An 11,835-nucleotide genomic window follows, 5' to 3' on the forward strand; every position below is an offset into this window, starting at 1 on the left:
ATTTCCTGCCTGCCACACCTGGAAAGCAGGAGGAGAATGTCTAGAGAAGTAGGTCCTATTTAAGAGGTATATACTTGTGAGCAGGTATGTTATCTGAGGGGATTTTTTGACATGTATTGGGATTTTCCAAAAGCTTTTGACAAACTACCTCATCAAAGACTACTGAATAAGTTTAATGGCATCCCAGAGTTGCTTTGGATAGTGAGATGGGAAGCATATAAATTTAACAAACAAACAAACAAACAAGCAGTTTAGGAGGACAGACCTCTTCGAGATAAATAATTACTTAAAATAGAAAAAAAACACAGGCGAAGAAAATATAGACCCTACACAGTATTATTTCTAAAACAAGGAAATAATGGACTTTTTGGTTTAGTTGTTACATTATGTGTAGCTGAAATGAAGGTAATTTTTACAGCCATTTGGTAGAAGTGTACAGAAAGCAAAGTAGTAAACAAAAGAGGAAAGTAGTAAAAATAAAAGCAGCTGACTATCAACCAAGGAAATTGTGTTTTTTTCCTCTAAAGAAGAATGCTATATAAAAATAAGAGTGAGAAGTATTTTGTGTACAGTGCTTATTTCCCAAATACACGTTTAATGTTTAGCTCAGGTTCCAGGAGTCTTCTATTTTGAAAGTTTTCAAAGTTGTCCTAGTTTTCAAGTCTCATTCTTTAGGAATTCATCAGCAATATCAATTGCTATAAAAGCCTGGTATTTTATTGGGCTCCAAATTATTAAAAGTTTAAAGGTTTTGATTCTAAGGGCATTTAAGTATCTTTAAGTGTTTTACTCCTACTGTGTTATTCAAACAATGTATGCTGGGGAAATTACTGATAGCAGTAATGTTTTCTTACCATAGTTCAAGGCCTCTGGGGCAGTCCACTTGATTGGAATTTGCTTTAATCCTGAAGATGAATATACTCCATCGTCTTCTTGACGAGACATCCCAAAGTCACTAATTTTCAGAACATTATTTTCACCTACTAGACAGTTTCTTGCAGCAAGGTCCCTGTATTAAAAAATAAACGCTCTTTAGGCCAACACAAAAACAATATTTTTTTTTATTAAAAAGCTAAATGAGAGGCCAATATAATTTCATTCTTTTTGTACCAGAAAAAAAACCTAACTCACTGGGTGGGGAGGTAAAAATGTGCAATATAATTTGTGGAAAATAAAGTACTTTTGCACCATCAATATGAGAGCTTCCAAGGAAAAAATATGCTAAGATAACATTATTTCGAGGATTATTTCCAGTACAATTAAGAGCAACAAATCTAGTCCAGTTTCTCACAACTGTTTATTGCAGAAGAGAAAGAAACAATACAATTTAATATTTAAAAATATATTTATTATGTATTTATTACTGTGGGCTACTTCAAAATATTGTTCTTTGCTACTGATTGCTAATGAGATATGTGATTTAAAGGCCAACCACTTGTTTCTTGTTATTTCAATTGCATTTTCTAATTTAAAGTCCATACTCTTACGTTTGTTCTTCACTTTAAGAAATATTTGATCAAATATATCAGAAAATATTGGAAGTGTATATTTTGATCTATAACTTTCACATTCCTTGGCAATGATTGTACTTGTTGGATATGATGGAAGATGATATTTAAAACATCTGGAGAGCACTATTGGAAAACAACAAGTTTGAAAGAAGTGAAAAGCCAGCCAACTAAATTCTTCCAAAATTGGGGTGATTTGATTTGAACACCAAATCTCAGTAGTCTGTTTGCTATATTCTGACAAACTGGAGATTTTAAATTGTTTTCAAATTCAGTTTCACACAGAGAGGATTGAAATAATGAATCTTATTATAGTCGTTGAAGTAAGATAGCCAACAGTAGGGGTTTTTTTGTGACAAGGTGGAACAAAAATTCACTCTGGTGTACTTTAATACTGTATTTATGTGAAAGGAAGTCTGCTTTTAAAATGATACACACACACACACACAATTTCTCTACATTGCTAATCTGCTAAATGCACTTCCCATTCAAATAATTGTGTATCTATGTATGTGCATATACATTGCTACAGGCCACACTCCAAAAAAGAAAAGAAAAAAGGATCAAGGCAAAAATTAAACAATTATTAATATAATCAATATACTGCTGATTAAAATTAGTTACATGTAAAACATTCTAACCATAAAAATAAATTGCCCCCCCCCCACTTTCATGAATATGCATAAAGCATTCTTTTTCAGACACCAACTCACAGCCTTGCCCCTTTCTCCTTCATCAAAAACAGGAACAGAAGAAGAAAAGAAAAAAGGGAAAGATCAAGAGAAAATGAGAACAAAAAGAAGAAAGACTGATGAAAATTCAACATATAGTATTATGGAATACGATGATGTTTCTAGTCTTGTTCAGCTATTATGAAATCTTGTGAAACTCAACTTTCTGTTCCATGAGGAGGATGCAGGTATATTAGCTATACCTGCCCTTGTTACCCTCATACTTAGAGTAATGAGGAATGGAAGAGGGAGAAGCCTCCATTGCTTTTGCTGTTCTAAAACGTGGAATCATCTTCCAAGCCTTTTTCCTTGTTGCCTTTGATTAGGCAACCAGAATGGTTTCTAAGCTAAAAGCAGAACTTCATGATTTGTATTACACTATACACAATTTGTCCTGTCAAGAAGATGTTGTTGTTTTTTACTGTGGTGTGTGTGTGTGTGCGCGCGCGCGTGCGCGTGTGTGTAGAAAACTAATAATCAAACCAGCTGGGTGAACTTGGGCCAATAACTCTCAGCCCAAACTATTTCACAGAGTTGTTGTTGTGGGGAAAATAGGAGGAAAGTGTGTTGGATATGTTTGCCACCTTGAGTTATTTGTAAAAATAATAAAGGTGGGGAATCAATCAATCAATCAATCAATCAATCAATCAATCAGTGTTTGGAACTGAAGCACAATCACACTTAGAGCATACCATAACAAAACTAAGATCTGCTTTCAAAATATACCAGAATTTTGGAGAATGCTATGGGTAGTCCTTGATTTGCAATGGTTCATTTAGTGACCATACAGCGGCATTAAAAAAAGTGACTTATGACCATTTTTCACACTTATGACCATTGCAGCATCCCCAGGGTCATAATCAAAATTCAGGTGCTTGGCAACAGATGCATTTCCTGGGGTCATGTGATCATCTTTTGCAACCTTCTAACAAGCAAAGTCAATGGGGAAGCCAGTTACTTATCATGTTATTAACAACTACAATGATCCACTAAACAACTGTGGCAAGAAAACTGTCTCACTTAGCAACAGAAATTTTGGGCTGACTTGTGGTTGTAAATTGAGGACTGCCTGTATAAAGAATTATGGGGAAATGTCCTTTCCTATATTTAAAAAAAAATAACTATTCTGTTATCAATGAACCAGGACCATGTTCTTCAAGACATGGCTTAGGATCATGATAATTTTGTATTTGTATTTTAGTATTTTGATTATCAGAGCTCTTTGAGGATCAACTTCCTATCATTTTACTATAGCTCTCACAGACGTAAATAATTGGAGAATTTTTGCAGTTGACAAAGCTAAAAATAAACAGAAATCTCAAATGAAAGGCAGAAAGGCTCGGTGAAAACTGCAGTAGAAAAACTCTTTTCAACTCAAATATTCTTAAAAGCAGTCCAAAAGAGCTTAATTCCCATTTGTTTATGAGCACAGTTGTGCAAAGGAAATTGTTAAACTATTGTACACAAGCATTTAATACACAGAATTATACTTATAGCTTTAATAACTACTCCTGAAAAAAAGATGTATGAAGAATTTCCTATTTACTTTTATCATCAACTTTGCTAATGTTCCTAATAGACAGGTTGCTATGCATCAATAATAAATTATGTTTTGAGAATTAAGATTTCTTTAAGGATTAATATGATAAATTATAAGTTTTTAAATGGAATTTTATTTATATACAAGTTGAATAAAAGCCATAGATTTACTTGTTTTTTTCCTTAGGCATAAACTAAAGTCATTATAGTAAAGGTGATAAATTATGCTAGTTTGAGCAATGATACTGAACTAACATTTCAAAAAATAGGCACGTTTTGAATGAAGGGATGGAACTTTATTTCATGGTTATTAAAATACAGTATTGTGTTGCTATGGATAAGCAAATTGCCCATTTAAAGGAATATTTCATGACAGGCTCAAAAACTGCAAAGAAATATAAGAAAGAAAAATTGAAACTTCAGCTTCAGACAAAGCTATTATTCATTCATGGCCCATATACCCATATTAAGCAAACTTCTTTCTTAGCCAGGAGAAAAGGAGTTTAATTATCTTCAATGTGGATGATTGTGGATTTCAACGTGGATGCAAATTCAGCCTTGTGGACACAGAATATGACTTCCACAGTATTCATAACAGATTTAAGCTCTTCCAAGACATATTAGCAACACTATTCATCTGAACAGATGCAAGGTATACCTGCCAGAATCAGTACTGATTGGAAAATGAGTAAAGCAAAACAGTCCCCTTGCCATATGGGAAGCAGGGATGCTTACATCCAAATGACATGGGATGTTCATGTTAGAATTACTACTTCTGTACTGAAGCCAAATTTAGACCCTGAAGCATTGCTTTTTTATGTTTGCAAAGCAGCTCTGGGGATAAACCACAAAAAGAAGCCCCAAGAATACCGATAAATAATCTCAGAGAATTTTCCAAACTAGATTCTATTTTAAAAAACAGAAACATTTCTGCTTGTGCTGCTGGTGAAGGAAAGCAGTAAAGCAGCAGCCATCCTTCAAATTTCATGTTTTAAGCTTAGGATGATGGTTTTTAGATTGGATGATTAAAAAAGTATTTAATAAATGGGTGAGGATTCTAATTATATTTAAGAGGGAGGAGGAATAATTTTGATTGCACCTGCTGTAAGGAAGATCAAAAATAACTTTAATTTTTTTTTTAAAAAAAAATCTTTAATGGTATTGTGGGTAGAGGCTTTTAAGAAGGGATTGTCTGAAATGGTTTAGGGTCTCCTGCTTGAGCAGCAGGTTGGGTTAGAAGACCTCCAAGGTACCTTCCAACTCTGTTATTCTGTTATTTTCTTTTCTTTTTTTCTTTCCTTTTATATATTTTTCATTTTTCTTTTATTCAAGTAAAATATTTTTTGCCTTTTGAGAAAAATCAAACTACTTTTTTGAGAAATAAAAATAATTTCGGAATAAAAATTATTAAAAATTGAGAAAGGTTTGAGTAGTTCCCCAAAAAACAACCAGTAAAGCCATTTTTATTAGCCACTGTGTTTCCCTGAAAATAAGACCCGGCCTTATATTTTTTTTGCCTCTAAAAGAGACACCAGGTCTTACCTTAGGACCACCGCAGCCAGGCCTCCCACGCCCCGACACCTGTTGTCCCACTGCCTGAGTTCTTCTGTGGCTGCTTACAGCCACATGGTGCACCGCACCGCTGCTGCTGCTTGCAGCAACAGGCTGCACGGCTCATCGTGCAAATCACGCGGCTACTGCTGCTTGCAGTAGGAAGCCACATGGCTCATTGAGCTGATTGTGGTATGGCTTGTGGCAGGCCACGGAGGCCGCATGGTGTTTTGCGCCAATCATGTCAGTGCCACCGCTTGTGATAGGAGGCCACAAGCCTCATCACGCTGATCGTGATGGGCCATGTGGCATGCGGCCACAAGTGGCTGCAGAACTCACACAGCAGTGCAACAGGTGTCGGGGCATGGGAGGCCTGGCTGCAGCGGTCCTAAGGTAAACGGGTGCGGGGCTCGTGGGGCAGCTCCATCCCCCCAGCTTGATTTTTACATATGCGCCTCACCCCAAAGCTAGGACTTATTTTGGTCATAGGGCAGTGATGGCAAACCTTTTAGAGACCGAGTGCCCCAAAACTGGCCCTGCCCACAGTCTGTTCACAGGGCCACTCACCGCCTCCAGGGCCTGCCGCAGATCGCCCAGGCAGCCCAGCAGTGCCATGGTGGCCACGCCCTCTGCCCACGCCCTGCAGCATCAACTGTGCAGGATGGGGCGTGAGGGCAGTGTCTTGTCTACGCTGCCTGGCTGCCATGTCCTTGACTGTGCTGCTCCGTGTGGGCCATGCTCCGGGGTGATTCTCCTCCAGGGGGCTGCTGGTGAGGAGGGGGTCGTGGAGAGAGGTGAGGCTGGGGCAATAGCACGTGTGCCCACAGAGAAGGCTCCAAGTGCCGCCTCTGGCACGCGTGCCATAGGTTCGCCATCACTGGCATAGTGCTTAGATTGGGTGCACATGTAAAATCAAGCTAGGGCTTATTTTCGGGATAGGTCTTATTTTGGGGAAACACAGTAGGTAATACAATTGGAAACCACCCTTTTCTCAGGATGCAAACTGTCCTACAGGAGGGGAGCTACCACTGAGTATGCCTATTATCAAACTCCATTCTGCCACACTATCTATTAAACAGGGACCCTTAGTAGGTACTCTCTAGTTTTCTGGAGAAACTTTGTGGGAAGGCCATCTGCCTGATACCGGTGGAGATCAAAGGAGATTGAAATTCTGGCTTCTGTAGGCATCCCTCCCCTTTTTTAAAAATGGTGTGATCCAGTGGGTGCCTCAGATAATGTAGTCTTGAAATTGATAAGTCTTTTTTGGCTTACAAGATTAATCTTTTTCTCAAATTCCAGCTTTTCAACAACAGTCCGTCATCTGGGTTTCAAATCCTGGCGAGCAGGATAACTCTTTGCTGCCACTTTGTGGTCAGAATGTTCAATGGTTAATCTACAGAATGCAAAACCTTGAAATTGACTAATATGTCCTTGGCTTAATCTTCCAAACTGAGAGCACACTAGAAAGATGCAGCTGTTATATTTCTGTAGACTGTGTTTTAGAATACCCTTTCTTGTAATTGCTGTTTGCTTTTTCTTTTATTATATTCTTAGTTTACTACTCCCACACTGGTCCTGACAACTACCTTTTTTCTTAGAGTCTAGCACTGATCCACTTAACCACACAAAACCAAAACCAAACAATGGATGTTTGCCAGTTTGAGTTGTTTGTAAAAATAATAAAAGTGGGATATAGATTTATTTATGAAATTTATTTGCCCTCCATCTCATATCATGAAAGGAGGAGGAGGAGGAGGAGGAGGAGTCTTGCTGCCGCCTAGTGGATATTAGGTCAAAAAGTCAATTATCTAAAGGATTAACAGTTCAAAAACTTAATAAGAGAAAAGGAAAAAATGCAGTTGCCGTCAATTGGAGGAGGCTTTTCATATGTTGGATGATGATAGGTGGCACTGAAATTTCAGATAAAGGAACTGCCAATCATGTTGCTTAGAATGTTGCCTATTAAAGCTCTGTGGACAGTAGCTCAGTATAGACCTATTCTGGATGTTTGCAATGAGCATCCTTGTAGGGACAGCAAAATTTTAGGTAGCACAATTTCCTGTAGAGTCTGGTATGGAGGGTGACCAAGGCAAAGCAGATGTCTGGACATGGCCCTAGTGAGTATGGCTACTGTTCTGAGACTTTACTTCAAATAATTTGTTAATAGAAGCCAGGTATTTCTTACCACTTGTGAATAAAGAATCATTAGAATATTACAAGGTAACACTTTTCATAGTTTCATATTATAGAAACAAATACTAATTTTGAGGCATTCCTTTTTTCATTTTCTCAGCAACTCTTAAATACCTGCAGATCTGCTCTGGAGGATTCCCTAATTTCTTGGAATAAATTGCTGGATGGGAGGGGGAGGGGAGCTTTGCAGGCTCTATCAAAAGTTTCAATTCTTTGTCAGAAGCATCACACAGTTCAACAGTTTTATTTCTTAATTAAAACCATTATAACTGCCTAAAACAATCAAATCTGAGTTTATTCTGTAACAATGTGATAATAAGAAGCTTTTAACAGTAAAGATGACATGTGGAATAGACAGACTTGCCAAATAATTTGTAGATGGAGTGCCTGTTTTCTTTTGGAGTTGCCAACCAAATTATCATTTTTGCTTGAGTGGAAGAAACTGCTTTTATCTTCTCTGCTGCGTTTCAGTAATTGATGTACTGATTATGCTTTATACACGCAGAAGCCTGAAAAGAAAATAGCAGGAGGACTAGGTGCACTAAAATTCACCTGTGCTGACACAGATAGCATTGGAAGCAGCAAATATCTAACTGCAATTTACCAAGCTTGTTGTCGTGAAGGAACTACTATCTGATAATGACTCTGGAGATAAAACAGTAGTGATGGGAGGAGTCCACTATCAGTTTGATTATTTAGAACAACAGTTACTAGTAGGATTGTTCTAGCAGGAGCCCATCCAGCACCTGAGTATTCATAGTCTTGTATGAATTTATCACTATGCTTTCCAATTGATGAATGACACTGAAAGAGTGCACAGCGTGTTTAATAATTGTGTAAAGCTAGGATCTTGAAAAAAGAGCGCAATGGGTAAATGTTAGTTCTTTATACCAGGGGTCTCAAATCTCGGCAACTTTAAGACTTGTGAATGTCAATGCTGGCTAGTGAATTCTGTTGTCAAGTCTGGAAACCCCTGTTCTAAACTGTTTGACATATTCTAAATATATGGATGCTTCATGGGAGATTATTGTTGAATCTCCCAATGAATATTTTTCTAACAGAAGCCATAGAGGTACCTAGTTTTGATTGAGGCTATGCTGCCTAGATTAATTCTCAGATGCTGTTGGTTATGACAAAACTAAACTAAATGGGATTTTGGCAAGAAAGTGACCACATACTAGGCTACAAATTAATTAGATAATGATAATAAAATGCAAGTGATGCTTCTCGAAATTAATGGGGACCAATCTCATTATGGAGCACGATAACCTACTTCACAGATGAAAAACAGCTACAAATGATATTTGTAATTTTTATTTTCTGGAGAATATCAGAAGGTGACTTGTCTTCATTTCAATATCTACTCTCTAACTAAATGCAAAACAGCATAATTTTATAGTAAATCAACTGACTATATGTTGGAAGTAATTTCAGAGATTTGGATTAATAGTCTTTGTAGTATACTAAATTATTTTCTGTCTTTTAGATCTTTTCTGATAGTTTATTTCCAATTTTATATATATATTACTTTAGTAGATGTTTTGTTTTTGAAAGTGTGATAACAATTCTTGTATCTATTTAACTGATAGACTTTAAAACTTTCCTAACACTTTGTTGTCTCATTTTCATCAAATAAAGGAAATGTTATAAATAGAAATTCCAGAATTAAAGAGTTTATGCAGTTTAAATTACACCAAATATGAGTTTGCAACATCACCAACCAGCTGTTTTTTTAAAATCTAGAGTATATAAATGTAATAGTTGAAGAAGCTGGCAATATTAATGTAAAATAATTATAAGTGGCTCCCTTTATTAAATATTATTGTCAATATAGGTTCTTTTATCACAGCTAACATTTTTCTGATAAAGATCTGACCCTAAAAAGAAATCAGAAATTTATATTATTTATTAAGATACACAAATGGCCAATTTTTAAAAAAGTGTTTTATTTAATGTGTAGCCTAGCCTCATATCTTTGTAAGTGCAGATAGCTTTTACATAATTACTATGGTGACAATGTTATATTTATTAGGAGAACCAAAAGTTAGAACCATTTTCAGGTATGATTTAACAAAAACTCTGGAGTAATCCTAAAAAACAGCTATTTTGGCATGAAAAATGCAAGGATAGTGACATAAGTTAAAGACTGATCTAGGGCTAAGCTGCTCAGAAAGCCTTTATAAGCCTTTTCCTAACAAGTGCAACAAAATGGGAAACATTTGTTGAAGGACACACATATCTGTAAATGACAAACATATTCCAGGGTCAATAACCCATATATTTAATTTCAATTCAATTTAGCACATTAGCAAACTGACAAAAAAGCATTCTCAGATACTGTTGTGTTGTGAATACTATTAAAGATTGAAGATTGAAGAATTGAAGTATGCCATTACAAGAGATATAAACAACCAAAGTATTAAATCAGCATTATTTTTGGTTTCAGTAATTTCAAGATGTCTTTATTTCTGGAAAGAATGAATTTTGAAAGAACAAAACATCTCAATTGATTAATCCGATAAATATTTACTAATCTGCCTTTGCTGTGTAACAAACAAATCAAACTTCTATTTAGATTATCATGACTTACCAAAAATACTTAGATAAATGTGTAATCATTGGCCAGATACCATTAAAAATAATTTGCTCTACAAAATATTAATTCATATTTGTGCCACTCATCTATTTGCTCATCTTAAAAAGAATACATTTGCAGAATAAGTAGAAACAAACCCACCCACTGTGTGAAGCTTCACTCAGTGATAAAGCACTTGCAAAAAGACCAGACCCCATCCTCAGGATTACAAGTAAACTTGAGATAGAATTCTATATGAAATTCTAAAGAATAAATAACAGTTCCTTCAGACTAATAGCAGGTGTCCTCCAACTGACTTGAATTTAAAGAGTTCCAGATAGCATAAGGCCAGATTGTGTACCCAGGATGTAAACAATTCAGAACTAGCCAGATAAGTACTATAGCAGGGGTCTTCAAACTTGGCCCTTTTATGACTTGTGGACTTCAGCTCCCAGAATTCCTCAGCCAGCGTGCCTGGCTGAGGAATTCTGGGAGTTGAAGTCCACAAGTCATAACAGGGCCAAGTTTGAAGACCCCTGTACTATAGTTTTTGTCTAGCTTATAAAAATAACAATATTTTTCCATTATGTTGCCTGACTACTACATTACTGAAGTTATATATAACACACCAATATGGAAAATATTACTATCTAATTTAAATGTCAATTAAGATTCAGCCTTTATTTGGATGCTGAATGTGGATATGAACATACAGCTGAAATTTTATCTATATCTACAGTATAAATTCCATAAAACTATTGCTTATCAGTTAAAACAAAGCAAAATAGAAATCCGTAGACAAATGATGATTTCATTTTAACAAACTTTAACAAAATATATCTTTAAATGTAATAGAAATTTCTATTCGTCCCCTATTCTGATTAAGTATTCTTATCATATTGGCTACTTATTATTGATCATTGATGCACTTTCAGTAACAGTGAAAAATATTTTATCTAATACTTTAACTTTAACTTTAATTTAACTTTAATCATATTTATACCCCGCCCTTCTCCTGGTGGACTCAGGGCGGCTTACAGCCAGTTTAAAAAAAAATTGCTAATACAATATACAAAATTTAAAATATGGTTAAAATGAAATATTAATATAGGCTTTTTCTTTTTTTAAAAGTTATTTTAAAACCAGATTTAAAATACCCCTTAGGCCAGTCCTGCCAGCTGAAATAGCCATGTCTTGAGGGCGCGGCGGAAGGAGGGGAGATCCGGAATCACCCGGATCTCTGGGGGTAGTTCGTTCCAGAGGGTGGGGGCTCTAACAGAGAAGGCTCTCCCCCTGGGGGTCGCCAGCCGACACTGTCTGGTTGACGGCACCCTGAGGAGACCCTCTCTGTGGGAACGTATCGGCCGGTGAGAGGTAATCTGTGGCAGAAGGCGGTCTCGGAGGTAACCAGGTCCGATGCCATGGCGCGCTTTAAAGATGATAATCAACACCTTGAAGCGCACCCGGAAGGCCACAGGCAGCCAGTGCAGCTTGCGCAGCAGCGGCGTTACATGGGAGCGACGAGTCACTCCCATCACTGCCCGCGCGGCTGCATTCTGGACTAACTGGAGCCTCCGAGTGCTCCTCAAGGGGAGCCCCATGTAGAGAGCATTGCAGTAGTCCAGGCGGGAGGTGACAAGAGCATGGGTAACTGTGCGCAAGGCATCCCGGTCCAGAAAAGGCCGCAACTGGTAAACCAGGCGTACCCGGTAAAACGCCCCCCTGGCCACAGCCGTCA

At 37.0% G+C, this 11,835-nt stretch overlaps 1 protein-coding gene across 1 annotated transcript in view; it reads right to left on the reverse strand.

Moving 5' to 3' along the window:
• FER (FER tyrosine kinase) overlaps positions 1–11,835 on the reverse strand; it is a 130,245-nt gene that overhangs the window by 11,005 nt on the left and 107,405 nt on the right. The window contains exon 17 of the mRNA XM_015826368.1: positions 855–1,009. Coding sequence (XP_015681854.1) covers positions 855–1,009 — 155 coding nt within the window. The remainder of the gene's footprint in view (positions 1–854; positions 1,010–11,835) is intronic.

The sequence above is a fragment of the Protobothrops mucrosquamatus genome, unplaced genomic scaffold (genome assembly GCF_001527695.2).
Source record: "Protobothrops mucrosquamatus isolate PMUCROS unplaced genomic scaffold, P.Mucros_1.0 scaffold3080, whole genome shotgun sequence".
In the NCBI taxonomy this organism is placed as follows: domain Eukaryota; kingdom Metazoa; phylum Chordata; class Lepidosauria; order Squamata; family Viperidae; genus Protobothrops; species Protobothrops mucrosquamatus.